This window comes from Anomalospiza imberbis, chromosome 23, assembly GCF_031753505.1.
Source record: "Anomalospiza imberbis isolate Cuckoo-Finch-1a 21T00152 chromosome 23, ASM3175350v1, whole genome shotgun sequence".
Lineage (NCBI taxonomy): Eukaryota > Metazoa > Chordata > Aves > Passeriformes > Viduidae > Anomalospiza > Anomalospiza imberbis.
Window position 1 is genome coordinate 1,528,360 of NC_089703.1, and position 17,003 is coordinate 1,545,362.

The following is a 17,003-nucleotide window of genomic DNA, read 5'->3' on the forward strand; positions in this document are numbered from 1 at the left end:
CTTTCCCACCTCTTGAGCTCCTTCTTTCCCACCTCCTGAACCCCCTCTTTCCCCGCTTCTGAGGTCCCTGCTTCCCCTCTCCTGAACCCCCTCTTTCTTTCCCAGCCCTGAACCCCCTCTTTCCAACCTCCTGAACACCCTCTTTCTTTCCCATCTCCTGAACTCCCTTTTCCCCCCTCCTGGCCTCCCTCTTTCCCACCTGAACTCTTTCTTTCCCGGCTCTGAACCCCCTCTTTCCAACCTCCTGAACCCCCTCTTTCCCTCATTGTTGAATCCTCTCTTTCTCACCTCCTGAGCTCCCTCTTTTCCACCTCCTGAATCCCCTCTTTCCAACGTCCTGAACCCCCTCTTTCTTTCCCATCTCCTGAACCCCCTTTTCCCCCTTCCTGGCCTCCCTCTTTCCCACCTGAACTCTTTCTTTCCCCCCTCCGGAACCCCCTTTTTTCCACCCCCTGAACTCCCCCTTTTTTTCTCCTCTCCTGAACCCCCTCTTTCCCCCTTCCTGGGCTCCCTGTTTCCCACTTGAACTCTTTCTCTCCCTGTTCCTGCACCCCCTCTTTCCCTCTGGCCGTCCTTCCCCCTGCAGAAGAACCTCGGGCAGCTGAGGGTGGAATTTTCCTGGGATCTCCCCAGAATGCCAGACTGTGCTCAGCACAATTAATAAATTACAGAACACCCCATAAAGAGACCCCCCCAAAACTCCCCTAAAACAGGACAAATCCAGGAGCTCTTCATCCCGCTGGGAGCATTTCTCATCGCCTTCCACTAGGAACAGCAGAGGGCTTGGAAAGGCCGGAATTTTTGATCAGGGAATGCAAAGCAGTCAGGAAATAACCTGGGTTAGGCTCTCGGCACACAAAGGGAACAGACGAATTTCCACACCGATATCTTGGACCTCACATGATTAAAAGCGTCGGGAAAATGGGAATCTCCCCTTCCTGGGGGTGCAAAGCTCTCTTTTCTTCAGGCCTGCCAGATAAAGGATCCTCTCTTCCCCATACAAAAGGCTTATGGGCTCAGGGATATCTGTCCCCAGCCTGAGCCTGGGGGCAGGGGAATTTGGGATTGGGATAAGCAGAGGAAAAGCCTCGGTCTGGTCCTTTCAAGGAGCCCCTGATTCCGCGGGACTGGGCAGGAGAGGATGAAGGGAAATGGAAATTGCAGGATGGCCTTCTCTGTGCCTGGGGCTCATCCCAGCCATCTCATCCCTGCCTTATTCCGTGGGGATAAATTGCACTTGGGATCATCTGAGCTAATCCCGGGCCCTGGCCCAGCTAACCCAGGCCTGCCTTTGAATCCCAGGCTGTATCCTCTGAGCCTGAGCGCAGTGCTCTCAGAAATCCCTTGTCAGAGGAATATCTGCCCATTCCCCCACAAATTTCCTTGTTTGGAGCAATATCCATCCCCGTGCCAGTCAATATTTTAATATTTTCCCATCCAGCCCCATGCCAGTCAATATTTTAATATTTTCCTATTCAGCCCCATGCCAGTCAATATTTTAATATTTTCCCATCCAGAGGCATGCCAGTCATTTTAATATTTTCCCATCCAGAGCCATGCCAGTCAATATTTTAATATTTTCCCATCCAGCCCCGTGCAAGTCACATTTCAGTATTTTTCCATTCTGCCTTGTGCTAGACAATATTTCAATATTTTCCCATTCTTCCTCATGCCAGTCACATTTCAGTATTTTCCTGTCCAGCCCCATGCCGGTCAATATTTCAGTATTTTCCCATCCAGCCATGTGCCAGTCAATATTTTAATATTTTCTCATCCAGCCCCATGCCAGACAATATTTTAATATTTTCTCATTCTGCCTTGTGCCAGCCAATATTTCAATATTTTCCCATTCTGCCCCGTGCCAGCCAATATTTCAATATTTTCTCATCCAGTCACATTTCAGTATTTTCACATCCAGCCCCGTGCCAGTCAATATTTTAATATTTTCCCATCCAGCCCCGTGCCAGTCACATTGTAAGGTTTTCCCATTCCAAGCCAGACGTGGGGGGTTTGTCCCATTCCAGAGCAGCTGCGGAGTTTCCCTCTTTGCACCAACACTCCGTGTTTGTTTCCACACCCAGGCTGCTGGGCCTCAACCTCCACACCCCCCTGGTGTCCCTGTTGGTTGGACTCCTCTCCAAACCTTGGCAGCTTTTCCATTCCAGGTGCCCACCTTGCTTCTCCTCCTCATTCCAAATTATTTTGGTTTTCCATCCTAAAAAAACTGATCCCCCTGAAACAACTGCTGCCCTTCACACAACTCCATATCCCATGAGGGACTGGGAGTGGAAAAAACGGGATTTGGTGTCCCTGAGGAGAAGGACAAGTCCTGGCTGCTCATTTTCAGTTCCACTCAAAATCAAAGGTGAGCTTGGGAACTCCTTTCCTCCTCCACAGCTCAGCCACGCCTCGTGCGGGATCAGCAGGATTGTCTGCACGAGTTTCCCCAAATTAAACCCCAAATCTCCATCTCTGAGCTCAGCTCTGTGGTCCAGCCAGGCCTGGAGGAGCTCCAGGTTGTGCCTAAATGAGCCACCTGGGATGAGCTGTGGAGCCCACCCTCAGGTGTGCAGTCCTTGGGGTCACACCCAGCACCAGAGGGGCCCCCCTGCTCCAGGATGGTTTGTGGGGGTGCTCCAGGTGTTGGGGATCCCCTCACCCCAACCCGGCTGTGGGAATGACCAGCGCTGGGCTCAGGACAGAGCTGCTGCTCATTAACCAACGAACTAATTGCTCTCCTGGCAGGAATTCCTGACAACAACAACCACCAGAACAGCAAACCCCACCCCAACCCCAACCCCAACCCCAACCCCAACCCCAGCCCCAGCCCCAGCCAGCGCGGTCACTCCACGATGCCAGCTTGCCGCGATGTCCCAGAGGCGTCCGCGCTCCCGGAGCCCAGAGAAGGCTGGAAACGGGCACCCACCTGCGGGGAGAGGCCATTGCTGACAGGGTTCATGTGGTTGGCGGGGGCTGCGGCATTCATGAAGCTCTCGGAGTAGCTGGAGAAGCTGTGCCGGGCGCCGTAGGCAGAGCTGGAGTCGGCAGCAGCGGCCAGGCCGCCCTGGTGCATGGTGGAGGGCGGCAGCGGCTGTGGCCGGTGCACGGTGCTGCTGCCGTCTGCGGGGACACAGGGACACCAAAGGGCTGGGATCCCCCCGGGATACCCCCGGAACACCCCCAGGACACCACCGGGAAACCCCCGGGAGACCCCTGGGACACACCTGGGAAACTTCCAGAACACACCTGGGAGACCCCTGGGACACACCTGGGATGACCCTGGGAGACCCCCTGGAAACCTTTGGGACACACCTGGGAAACCCCCGGAAACCCCCGGGAAACCCAGGAATGGCAGCTTGGCCATCCTGGGACCCAGCCGCTCCACGCTTGGCGAAGCTGGGGGGAACCTCTGGGGTTTCACTTAATTTTCCCCCCCAGAAAAGCCACAAATTCCTTGGTTAAAGCCAAAAGCAGCTGGAATGAACAATATTCCTTCCACTGGAATATTCCTGCTGCTAAACCCTGGAACAGAGATTTACCCACAATGAGGTAAATCCCACACAACCCCCAATTTACAAGGTAACTAATGAATTAATAATATTCCTTCCACTGGAATATTTTCTCTGCTGAACCCTGGAATGGAGATTGACCCACAATGAGGGCAAATGAGGCTGCTGGAATGAGCAATATTCCTTCCACTGGAATATTCCTGCTGCTGAACCCCGGAATGGAGATTGACCCACAATGAGGTAAATCTCACACAACCCCCAATTTACTGGGATGTGCTCCATGTCCAAAACGCCAGCCACAGGACGCAGCAGAAGGGTTGTGGGATGGAGGGGAAAAGGGAAGAATTTCCATTGACTTGAGTAAAAAACCCCAATTCTTCCAACTAAACGAAGACCATTAGAGCCTCCCCGCTGCCGCAGGGTGTGGCGGAGCAGAAGGGCCCAGCCAGAGAATCCCGGGATGGTTGGGCCAGGACCCCAAAGCCCTCAGCAGGCCCAGGCCGGGGAGGGGAGGCGGGGAAGGGCAGCAGGGCTCACCTTGGGAGATGGTGGTGCTGGGGTACGAGGAGTCGGGCAGCTGGTACGGGGGCAGCGCCGGCATGCCCGTGGGTGGGAAGCCCCCCGGCAGCAGGTGGTTGAAGGCCGCCAGCTGGTTGGCTCCTGCCTGCTTGCGCCAGCGTGCCCGCCGGTTGCTGAACCACACCTGGGGGGACAGAGAACACCCCGTGGGTGACACCTGAGCAATGCCTGTCACACCTGAGTGACAGAGAACACCCAGTGCGTGACACCTGAGCAATGCCTGTCACACCTGGGGGACAGGAAACACCCTGCAGGTGACACCTGAGCAATGCCTGTCACACCTGGAGAACAAGAAAAGCCCCCAGGTGACACCTGAGCTATGCCTGTCACACCTGAGTGACGGGAAAAGCCCCATAAGTGACACCCGAGCTGTGCCTGTCACACCTGGGAGACAGAGAGCACCCCATGGGTGACACCTTGAGCTGTGCCTGTCACACCTGGAGAACAAGAAAAGCCCCATAAGTGACACCCGAGCTGTGCCTGTCACAGCTGGGGGACAGAGAACACCCTGCAGGTGACACCTGAGCAATGCCTGTCACAGCTGAGGGACAGAGAACACCCTGCAGGTGACACCTGAGCAATGCCTGTCACACCTGGGGGACAGAGAACACCCAATGGGTGACACCTGAGCAATTCCTGTCACACCTGGGGGACAGAGAACACCCCGTGGGTCACACCTGAGCTGTGCCTGTCACACCTGGGGGACAGAGAACACCCTGTGGGTCACACCTGAGCTGTTCCTGTCACACCTGAGTGACAGAGAACACCCAATGGGTGACACCTGAGCAATGCCTGTCACACCTGGGGGACAGAGAACACCCCGTGGGTGACACCTGAGCAATTCTTGTCACACCTGGGGGACAGAGAACACCCCGTGGGTCACACCTGAGCTGTGCCTGTCACACCTGGGGGACAGAGAACACCCTGTGGGTCACACCTGAGCTGTTCCTGTCACACCTGAGTGACAGAGAACACCCAATGGGTGACACCTGAGCAATGCCTGTCACACCTGGGGGACAGAGAACACCCTGTGGGTCACACCTGAGCTGTTCCTGTCACACCTGAGTGACAGAGAACACCCAATGGGTGACACCTGAGCAATGCCTGTCACACCTGGGGGACAGAGAACACCCCGTGGGTCACACCTGAGCTGTGCCTGTCACACCTGGGGGACAGAGAACACCCCGTGGGTCACACCTGAGCTGTGCCTGTCACACCTGGGGGACAGAGAACACCCCGTGGGTCACACCTGAGCTGTGCCTGTCACACCTGAGTGACAGAGAACACCCAATGGGTGACACCTGAGCAATTCTTGTCACACCTGGGGGACAGAGAACACCCCGTGGGTCACACCTGAGCTGTGCCTGTCACACCTGGGGGACAGGAAACACCCTGCACGTGACACCTGAGCTGTGCCAGCCATACCTGTGGGACTGGAAGAGCCCCACAGGTGACACCCGAGCTGTGCCTGTCACACCTGTCACAGCCCCGATTTATGGGATGTGCTCCTAGGGGTATGGCTGCCCCAGTGTGTTTTACTGGGGGAAATCCCATTTCTGTAGGGCAAAAAGAGATCCATGAGTGTTTTATCGGTGGAAGTCTCCTTTCTACAGGGTAAAAATAGATTCCCAAGTGTTTTATCAGGGGAAATCTCCTTTCTGCAGGGTAAAAAGAGATTCCCAAGTGTTTTATCAGGGAAAATCTCCTTCTGAAGGGTAAAAAGGGCTGCCCAAGCTGTCTCCCGGGCTGGCTTTGCTCCGTGTCACCACAGAGGGCTCTCAGGCCTGGTTCTGTTTGGGGTTCATGAGGATAAGCTTTCAAGCCAGATGAGAACGCAGCTGCTGGGCTTTGGGAGGCCTCGAGAGCTGCAAAACATGATTGAATTTCACAGCAATGGGAAAAAACGGAGCAAAAATCAGGAGTGGGGGAAACTCCCCCCTCCATCAGGCTCCCAAGCTGCTCAGCCTCAGAGCAGGAGCTGGGCTTACAAAAGGGCTTCCACACCTTGGGGGCCAACCCCAAACTCCCTTCTCCAAATTCTGCAGAACCAACCCCAAACTCTCTTCTCCAAATGGTGCAGAGCCAACCCCAAACTTCCACAAATCCTGCAGAACCAACCCCAAACTCCCCCAAATCCTACTGAAAAAAACCCCAAATCCCTTCCCCAAATCCTGAGGAGCCAACCCCAATCTCCTTTCCCCAGATCCTGCAGAACCAACCCCAAACTCCCTTCCCAGACACCGCAGAACCGTGGTCCCACAAGCCCCAAACAGGATCCCAATCTCAAACTGGGCACCTTTCTGTCGAGTTCCCTATAAATGATTCCCCATTCCTGGGTGTTTTTCCCACTGGAAAAGGCAATTTTCAGTCAGGGGGTTCTGCCTCCCCTTCGTGCCGGCTGGGAAGGGTCCCCTGAGCTTCCCCTCGGGGTTGGTTTGGGGTTCCTGGATCTGTTCCCCATTTCTGGGGTGCTGTGGGGGCCTTTTGATCAAACCCTGTTTGTGGGGTCGTTCTGGAGTTGCTCTTGGGTCCTCTGGATCTGCTCCCCGTTTGTGGGGTCACGCTGGGGCTGCTCTGGGGTTCCCTGGATCTGCTCTCCATTTGTGGGGTTGCTCTGGGGTTGCTCTGAGGTTCCCTGGATCTGTTCCCCATTCCTGGGGTTGCTCTGGGCTTGCTGTGGGGTCGCTCTGGGTTTCCCTGGATCTGTTCCCTGTTCCTGGGGTTGCTCTGGGATCACTCTGAGGCTGCTCCCTGTTTCTGGGGTTCCCTGGATCTGTTCCCCATTCCTGGGGTTGCTCTAGGGTAACTCTGGGGTTCCCTGGATCTGTTCCCTGTTCCTGGAGTTGCGCTGGGGTTTCTGGATCTATTCCCCATTCCTGGGGTGCTCTGGGTTTGCTGTGGGGTCATTCTGTGGTTCCCTGGATCTGTTCCCTGTTCCTGGAGTTGCGCTGGGGTTTCTGGATCTATTCCCCATTCCTGGGGTGCTCTGGGTTTGCTGTGGGGTCATTCTGTGGTTCCCTGGATCTGTTCCCTGTTCCTGGGTTTGCTCTGGGGTTGCTCTGGGTTTCCCTGGATCTGTTCCCTGTTCCTGGGGTTGCTCTGGAGTTGCTCTGGGGTTGCTCTGGGGTTGCTCTGGTGTTGCTCTGGGGTTGCTTTGGGGTTTCTGGATCTCTTTCCCATTCCTGGGGTTGCTCTGGGGTTGCTCTAGGGTAACTCTGGGGTTCCCTGGATCTGTTCCCTGTTCCTGGGGTTGCTCTGGGGTTTCTGGATCTAGTCCCCCTTCCTGGGGTGCTCTGGGGTTTCTGTGGGGTCGCTCTGGCGTTCCCCATTCCCGGGGTGCTCTGGGGTCTGTCTGACCAAGCCCCGCTCCCAGGGGCCGTGGTGGCTCCGCAGGGCCCAGGCCTGGCCAGGCCCTGGTTTCCCGCTGGTTTTTATGCCACGAGCACCAGAAACCCCCGTTCCCCCCGTGGCCCCGGTGCCAGTGAGGTCTGGGAGGTTTGTGGGGCCCTGGCAGGTCCTTGGCACCGAGCCCTCAGCAGGGTGACAGAAATGGGTCACCTCACATCCCCTGAGCTCCGAGCCACCGGGGCCAGCGGGGCCGCGGCTCCTGGCACCCAAATCTGGGACAGGGCTGAGGGGAGAGCCCTGAATGGACCCTGAGCACTTTGCATTCATCCAGCCCTGTCCATGGAAGGTTCTGGGAGCGGGGAGCAGCACAAAGGAATAAAGAAATAACCTAAATAACCTTCTGTGTGCCCTGGTCATGCAAAGAGGATCCCCCGGGACGTTGTTCGTCCTGCACGGGTGCAAATTCCAGTCTGGAACTGGGGCTGTGGGACTGCTCTGTCCTGTCACTCCCTTCCACTCCCACAGCTTGGGCATTTCTGGTGCTTAAGGAGAGAGATAAACCTTGTCTTTGCAGAGGAAAAGGAGAGAAAGAAACCTCTTTGAAGGGGAAAAGGAGAGGAATAAACCTTGTCTTTGTAGAGGAAAAGGAGAGGAATAAACCTTCTCCTTGCAGAGGAAACGGAGAGAAATAAACCCTGTCTCTGCAGAGGAAAAGGAGAGAAATAAACCTTGTCTTTGCAGAGGAAATGGAGAAAAAGAAACCTCTTTGAAGAGGAGAAGGAGAGAAACAAACTTTGCAGAGGAAAAGGAGAGAAAGGAACCTCCTTGCAGAGGAAAAGAGAGGAATAAACCTTGTCCTTGAAGAGAAAAAGGAGAGACATAAACCTTGTCTTTGCAGAGGAAAATAGAGAAATAAACCTTTCTTTGCAGAGGAAAAGGAGAGGAATCTTCTCTTTGCAGAGGACGAGGAGAGGAATAAACCTTTCTTTGCAGAGGAAAGGGCTGGGGCTGGAAGAGCTCCCACCCCAAAAAGTTCAAGATCCCAGTGCAGAGATCAGCACATCAAATTCCAACACTTGAAGCAAAACCATCGCCAAGATCCAAACCCAGGCATGGAGAGAGAAAAGAAACAGAACCCCAGGAATGTCAAAGCCACCCCAGCGATTCCTGACCTCCCCAAGGATGGGAAAGGTCTTTTTCTTTTCCCAGGCAAGAGCCAGAGGCAGAAAATCCACCTGGGATGAGGCGCTCGGGAGGAAGATGTGGAGTGAGATGTTCCAGGGTGGGACAGGAGGACGTGGCTGCCCTGGGGTCTGGTTCCGTGATCAGAACACAGCTCGGAACAGATTTGAGCCGTTTCATGCCCCATGTGAGGGGATTTTTGTCTCATTTACACTTTAAATCTGTTCAGGATTAAAATCCACCTGTGTGAGAGCGGCACCTCCCCTCCCACTCCCCCCGGTGCTGCAATTCCTTTGTTTTATATGGAGATAAAAGGATCCTCCGGATCCTTTTACAGCCAGGTAGAGCCACCCTGGGGATGAGCCTTTTTGGTGTGCAGTGCTGGAGAAGAAAGGGAAGATAAACTCCAAGGGAGAGGATTATCAGCCAGGAAATCCAGTTCCTAATTACGCTCCTCCCGTGACTCCAGGAAAACTGTTGCTTTTGGGATTGAAATCAACCAATTTGAGTCCTTACACAGCACATGCATGGGGTTAAACTGAGCATAAACCCCTGTTTTTCACATTTTGGGCCGTTTCCACACTCAGCCAGCTGAGATTGAGCCTCTTGCACTCCGGAAGGTGCCGGAGCCAGCATGAGATCTTGGTGTTTGTTGGAGCCAAAAAAATGAGAAATGGTAACCCTAAAAATTCCACCTGCACCAAAAGAGGTTCCCAGGAGTTTAAAGCAGCACTTCCCACCGAGCCTGGCTGGAGGCTGCAGCAGGATGTGCCACATTGGTAATCAATTATTTTAATATATTATTTTAGTCTATATTATTATATTATATTCTATATTATTCTATACTATAAATATATTACGATGTATTATAAAGATATTGTTTCATTATTTTGTTTATTGTTCATATTTTTTCACTTTTTTTTTTCATTTTTCCATTTTTCCATTTTTCCATTTTCCCTTTTTTTCATTTTTCCATTTTTCCATTTTTTCATTTTCCCTTTTTTTCTTTTTTTCATTTTTACATTTATCTTTTTTTAAATTTTTTTCATGTTTCCATTTTTTTCATTTTTCCATTTTTCCATTTTCCCATTTTCCCATTTTTTCATTTTTTCCCATTTTTTCATTTCATGGCCCAAACAGGTCGATTCTGCCCCTCATTTGTAACCCCGAGAAGAAAAAGCAGAGCCTCTGCAGCTAAGGACGTTTGCAATTCCTCCCCTTCCCCCAGCTCAAAGGTGGCTGGGGCCTTTTATGCTCATAAATCATTTTATTGGTGGTTGAAATCCTGAGGCTGGAGCAGCTCGCTGTAATGCGAGGTGCACTTCAAAGGGAACCTGCCTTCGGTTCCGCCTGCTCGGGGTTTATCAGCCCCGAAAGATTCCCCTGCCACGGGATCCTGTTACAGCATGGCGAGCCCGGCCCGCTCCAGCCGCCCTGCAGGAGGGAGAGGAGGGAGAGGAGGAAGGCTGGGAGCTGCTGGGGAGGTTTCTCCGAGGCTGGGCGTAAAAAAGGGTTCCCACACCTTGAGGGCCAACCCCAAACTCCTTTCCTCAAATCCTGCAGAACCAACACCAAACTCTCTTCCTGAAACCCTGCAGAGTCAACGCCAAAATCTCTTCCCAGACGTGGCAGAACCAACCCCAATCTCCCCCAAATCCTGCAGAGCCAACCCCAAACTCCTTTCCCCAGATGCTGCAGAACCAACCCTGAACTCCCCCAAATCCTGCAGAACCAACCCTAAAATATCTTCTCAGATGCTGCAGAATCAACCCCAAACTCCTTTCCCTAATCTTGCAGGGCCAACCCCAAACTCCTTCCTCAAATCCTTCAGAACCAGCCCCAAACTCGCTTCCCCAAATCTTGCAGAGTCAACCTCAAAATCCCTTCCCAAATTGTGTAGAGGCAACCCCAAAATCCCTTCCCCAAATCCTGCAGAGCCAACCTCAAACTCCCTCTCCAGACACTGCAGAGGCAATTCCAAACTCCTTTCCCCAAATCCTGCAGAACCAAACACAAACTCCCTTCCCAAATCTTGCAGGGCCAACCCCAAACTCCCTTCTCCAAATCCTGCAGAGGCAACCCCAAAATCCCTTCTCCAAATCCTGCAGTGCCAACCCCAAACTCCTTCTCCAGACACTGCAGAGCTAATTCCAAACTCCCTTCCCAAATCCTGCAGGACCAAACCCAAAATCCCTTCTCAAATCCTGCTGAAGAAACCCCAAAATCCCTTCCCCAATTGCTGCAGAGCCAACCCCAAAATTCCTTCCCCAAATCCTGCAGAGCCAACCCTAAACTCCCTCCCCAGACACCACAGAACCAACCCAGAATTTGGGGCTGGCCCTTGGGGACAGGGAAGGATCTGCAGCAGGAAAATCAGCAGCTGCTGGTTCTTCCCAAGAGCAGAGCTGTACCTGCTGATTTTGGGGTTTTCTCCGTGGATCAGCTCCCAAATCATGGCTTAAATAAAGAAATGTGCCCTAAAAACCACCTGGCATTGCTGAGGGGGAACAGAGAGGGGATGAAAAAATCTGGGAAGGAAATACCCAAGGAGTCCTTGTGCCCTGCACCTTGCTCAGCCCCGCTTCTGGATGTCCTGAATATCCTGAATATCCTGAATATCCTGAATACCCTGGATATTCTGGATATCCTGAATATCCTGGGTATCCCTCAGGCCTCCAAAGGATGCAAGAGGGAGCTGGGAACGCTCCCAGCTCATCCCAGTGTCCCGGTGTCATTTCCAGGAAATCCCAGTGGATTTCCTGGAAATGGGGGTGTGAATTCTATTCCAGTCTGTCAGAGGTGGGGCAGTTGTCTTCTGTTCATTGGGCAGTTTTCTTTATCTCTTCCACAAATCTTCCCTCCAGGAGATATCTCCTGTTAATAGGCCATTAGTTATTAATTATCTTCTGTTCATGGGCCATTGAGTGTCCTTGCATGGCTGAGAAAATTCCATCATCCCAGTGGGAGATGCTCCACCGAGGGGGAGGAGCCAAACATTCCTACCTGGATACAATCTGAGATTTTGGGACACCAGGGCAGCCTTCTCCACTGCATTCCCAGAGGAGCAGTTCTTTCCCACTGCATTCCCAGAGGAGCAGCTGTCTTCTCCACTGCATTCCCAGAGGAGCAGCTCTTTCCCACTGCATTCCCAGAGGAGCAGCTGTCTTCTCCACTGCATTCCCAAAAGAGCAGCTCTTTCCCACTGCATTCCCAGAGGAAGCCCAGGCCCATCTCCACCACCACTGGATCTTCAGAGGAAAACTCCACCCTTCCCCAGGATCCCTGCTCCAGCAGAGGCACAGCTGGCACTGCAGGAGGGCTGAGCCACCATGGGATGGGACTACTGCCACCACCCTGAGCCACAGGCTGCCAGGGCCTGCTCTGACTCCGGCAGTGTTGTTTTGTATTACTGCATTGTTTATTTTAAAATTTTCTTCCCGAATAAAGAACTGTTATTCCTATTCCCATATCTTTGCCTGAGAGCACCTTAATCTCAAAATGATAACAATTCAGAGGGAGGGGGTTTACATTTCCCATTTCAGGGGAGGCTCCTGCCTTCCTCAGCAGACACCTGTCTGTTCAAACCGAGACACCCTGCCAGAGCAGCTGCCTGCTAGAATGGGGCTGGAGCGAATTATCCCAGCTCTGGGTCAGCTCCCACAATTTGTCAGACAAGGAGAGGAAAGGAAGGTCAAAAAGAGCCTCCTGTGGGAGGGAAAAAAAAAAAAAAAAAAAGCCTGTTGAGCTCCTGCTCAGCCTAATCAGGACTTGATGTGGGAGAAAGATGGATGGGGTGGATGAGGAAATAAATGGAAACAGGGCTGGGAAAGCCAAGGGGGCTGCAGCACCTGTTTGTGCTCAGGGGCTGCAGGAACCAGGTGGGAAAGGCTCTTTTATGGCCTCAGCACACCCAGAATGTTCCACGAGGTCAGCTGAGGGCTCTTTCCAGCTGGGGAAAGGGGATTTTGCTGGGTCAGGGCCTCAGCACACCCCAAATATTCCATAGGGTCAGGTGAGAACCCTTCCCAGCAGGGGAAAAGGGATTCTCCTGGGTCAGGGGCTCAGGACACCCCAAATATTCCAAAAGATCAGCTGAGGGCCCTTCCCAGGTGGAGAAAAGGGATTCTTCCAGGTCAGGGCCTCAGGACACCCTAAATATTCCATAGGGCTGGCTGAGAGCCCTTCCCAGCTGGAAAAAGGGAATTTTGCTGGGTCAGGGGATCAGGACACCCCAAATATTCCTTAGGGTCAACTGAGAACCCTTCCCAGCTGGGAAAAGGGGATTTTGATGGGTCAGGGCCTCAGCACACCCCAGATATTCCCTGTTCCACCCTTCCAGGTGGGATCCCCTAAATCCACAAACACCACTGTGGGGACATTTCCTCTGCTGCCTGTGACACCAGGGACGTGGGAGCATCACTGAGGCCACTGAGAGAATTCCTGAGAGAACAGGGAGAAAAATCCCAGCAGGACACGCAGATCTGGGGCCCTTTTGGGGTTTTTTCCTGCTGTCCCTGCTCTTCCTCTGATGTGGTGGAGATAAATACGAAATATTCCATTTTAAACCAGGTTAGTGGAGCAGAACAAATGGCTCCTCACAAATGAGATTATCCAGGGAATTCAGCCTGAATTTCTGCCGGCACATCCCAGTTCCCGGAGGTGGCAGCTGTTTGTAGGATTTCAATGAACAGGTGAGGAGGGTTTTTTGGGGGGGAAACCACCTGGTTTTGGTTAAACAAGCCCTTGTGAGCAGGGAAATATTTCACTGGGACATTGGTTCCTCCAGGGCTGCAACGTTTCTGAAAAACTTCCTCAAGGGAATGGGATGGGGGGAATGGGATAGAGTGGAAATGGGATAGAGGGGAATGGGATAGAGGGAATGAGATTGCGGGGGAGTGGGATAGGGGGGAATGGGATTGGGGGGAATGGTATAAAGGAGAATGGGACAAAGGGGAATGGGACTGGGGGCTAGTGGGATTTTGGGGAACGGGATGCGGGGAGTGGGATAGGGGGAATGGGGTAGAGGGAATGGGATGGGGGAATGTGATGGGGGGAATGGGATAGAGGGAAAATATGATAGAGGGGAATGGGATAGAGGGGATTGGGATAGAGGGGAGTGGGGTAGGGGGAATGGGATAGGGTGGAAATGGATAGAGGGGAATAGGATGGAGGGAATGGGATGGAGGGAATGGGATAGGGGGGAATGGGATTGGAGGGGAGTGAGATAGAGGGAATGAGACTGGGAGAATGGGATGGAGCGAATGGGATGGGGGGACTGGGATAGAGGGGAATGGGATAGAAGGAATGGGATAGGGGGGAGTGGGATAGGGGAGAATGGGATAGGGGGGAGTGGGATAGGGGAGAATGGGATAGGGGGAATGGGATGGGGAGAAAATAGAATAGAGGGGAATGGGATAGAGGGAATGAGATTGAGGGAATGGGGTAGAGGGGGAATGGGATGGGGGAGTGGGATAGAGGGACTGGGATAGGGGGAATGGGATAGAGAGAATGGGATAGAGGGAATGGGATGGGGGAATGGTTTAGGGGGAATGGGATAGGGGGAATGGGTTAGAGGGGAGTGAGATAAGGGGAATGGGATGGAGGGAATGGGATAAAGGGGAGTGGGATAGAGGGAATGGGATAAAGAGAAATGGGATAGGGGGGATGGTTTAGAGGGGAATGGCACAGAGGTTCCACTTCCCCGTGAGAGTTCCTAAAGCCAGGCTGAAGCTCCCAGCCCCACGCCCTGCCCTGCCCAGTGCCACAGCTTTACACCTCCACACAGAATTAATAATAATTATAAATAAAATAATATTCCCATGGAACAAAACAGCTTTTGGCTGCTGTTTGCCATCAGTGTTTTCCAGCTCCATGTTTTACAAGTTCTGCTTGCCAGGGGTGATTTCAGCTGGCAGAGGAGATGCTGCTAAAATCAAATGTAAACTTTATATAAATTATTATAATTATGTGAAATATAATTAAATATAAACTTTAAACCCATCCCTGTGTTTTTCTTCCTCGATTATCCCTGTCTAACCCTAGGTTTGAGCACAGCTCAGATCATGTAATGTAAAGAAACAAAAAAGTATTGTAAAAATTTTACTCAAATTCTTATTACTCTTTCTTTTAATTACTGTTAATAATTTTTTTCTTGATACCCTTTAAAAATTTTAAACCTACTTTACCTTTCTCCTAATCCTACCTCACAACAAAAAAATAAATACATTGATCACCCCCTTGCCCGGGGTGATTCCAGCTGCCAGAGAAGGTGTTGCTAAAATCAAATATAAACTTTAAATAAAGTAAAATCAAATGTAAACTTTATATAAATTATTATAATTTCTATTAAATATAATTAAATATAAACGTTAAACCCATCCCTGTGTTTTGCTTCCTTGATTATCCCTGTCTGACCCTGGGTCTGAGCTGGGGCTTGGGTAAGGTGCCAAACACCAGGAAGGGCTGGGTGCAGTGAGGAAGCTGCAATATTTTATAAATATTTTATAATTATAAAATATTTATAAATTATAAGAAATTCTATATTATAACAAATTATTATATATTTATATGAAATTAAATAATTTATAAATTATGTATAAATTATAATTTAGAAATTATTTTCTATTTATATAAATTTATATAATATATAGATTATATATATTATAATTTTTTTTTTTAATATTTTATAAATATTTTTCTCCTGGCAGCCAAACCTCGACGCTTTAAGAGCTGCACCGAAACATTCTGGGGCCAGCTTTGATGCTGGCACCCCTGGGACGTGTGGGAGGGGCAGATTTCCTGCTGCTGCCTGGCTCAGCCAGGCCGGGTTTAGCAGAGCCTCCATGGAGATCTCCCCTGCCAAGAAAAGCTCTTGGGAAAAGCCTCAGTGGCTCAAGGGTTAAAACCTGGCCCAGCAAAGCCTGCTGTGATTGTGGTCAACACTCCCCAGTGCTGACCCCACGAACCCCGATGTTGGGGAAGATGAAGTAGGAAAGCCGTATAAATATGATTGCCTGGCAAAAGATTTGGAAAATACAGGAATTATAAACGAGATTGAGATGAGAATAAGCTTTGAGACACCAAACCTTAGCTACTGAACAACTAGAAAACAACAGCACAGCCAGCTGTAGGCAATCCCCCGTGTGATTAAACAATGCCCTCTACCTACAGACGGGTCCAAGGGTCAGAGGGAATGTCCTGTCTCACCCCCCAAAACGTGTGGCTCATCCCACACCTGTAACCCTCCCCTGAAGCATCAGGCGTCTGTGATCCCATTGGCCCCAGTCTTGTTCCGTGCCCACTCTGAAGCCCCTGATAAGGTGGGCCCGGGGGACCGGACGCCCTTTTGGCACCCTCTCTTGGCACCCTCTCTTGGCACCCTCTCCTGCCCCTGCTATGTCTGTCTCTCTCTCTCTCCCTGTCTCTCCCTGACCCCGCTCCTTGCTGCCTGCCACAAGCTGCGGCTGGCAGCTCCAAGCAGGGCCCCACACCCAAGCCCTTTACAATATTCCAAGACCTGACTTCAGAGATCTCTCATCTCCATCCATCCCGACCGTCCAGGAGTCCGGTGCTCCCTACACCTCACGGTGTCCCTGGGGAGACTGGCACCGTGAAGCTTTGGCCACCCTCCTTACTGGGCTTTACTGAGCTGGAACTGGAGCCTTGGGATTGGGAGCACTAAGGTTTTGGTCCTTGCCCTGGCTGGGGAGGAAGTTTTGGGGTAGAAGTTCTGCTCCTGAAAGCCCCGGGAGGCCCTGTTTGTTTTGGGGCCAATGGGACAGACCCTGCTGCCCTAAATGGGTGCAGCCCAGTGGGTTTGGTGTGGGGCAGCCGAGAAACACAAACAGGGCCTGGGGCTCCTCCACGGCTTCGGCCTCTGGAAAACCCAACCATTCCCATGCCTGCAGGGCACCAGGGGCTCAAGGACTCAACCAGGGGCTCCCCTGGGCTCAAGGAAAGGCAGGACAGCACAAACAGCTCCAAGGTTCCCATCCCAGCACAAAATCTGTGACTTGATCCAAAATCCGGTTTTCCTGATCCCAGAGGATCTCGTTCTGTGGATGGAGGGATCCTCTGGGATCAGTAAAATGATCCTCCATCCCTCAAAGGAGGGGAACCAGGCCCCAGGGAGCACTTCCTACTGTGGAATTCTCCCCTTGGGTCACACATTCCCTGCCCTACACATCCTAAAGAAGCTGGCCCTACAGACCCTGACGCCGACCCCATTCCCACTTCGACACCTCCCACCATTCCAGGGCGCTCCAAGCTGGCCTTGGCCACTTCCAGGGATCTCCAGCTGCTCTCCAGGGCCTCCCCAGCTCACAGCCAGGAACCTCCTCCCAAAATCGCTCCTAGATCCTCCCTCGTCCAGGGAATTCCCGTTCC

The 17,003-nt window shown here is 52.1% G+C and overlaps 1 protein-coding gene across 1 annotated transcript in view; it reads right to left on the reverse strand.

Annotated features, from left to right (window-relative positions):
* The window catches only part of PAX7 (paired box 7), a 113,913-nt gene that overhangs the window by 41,929 nt on the left and 54,981 nt on the right, over positions 1-17,003 (reverse strand). The window contains 2 exon segments of the mRNA XM_068171777.1: positions 2,927-3,120; positions 4,047-4,212. Of these exon segments, the coding sequence (XP_068027878.1) occupies positions 2,927-3,120; positions 4,047-4,212 (360 nt within the window).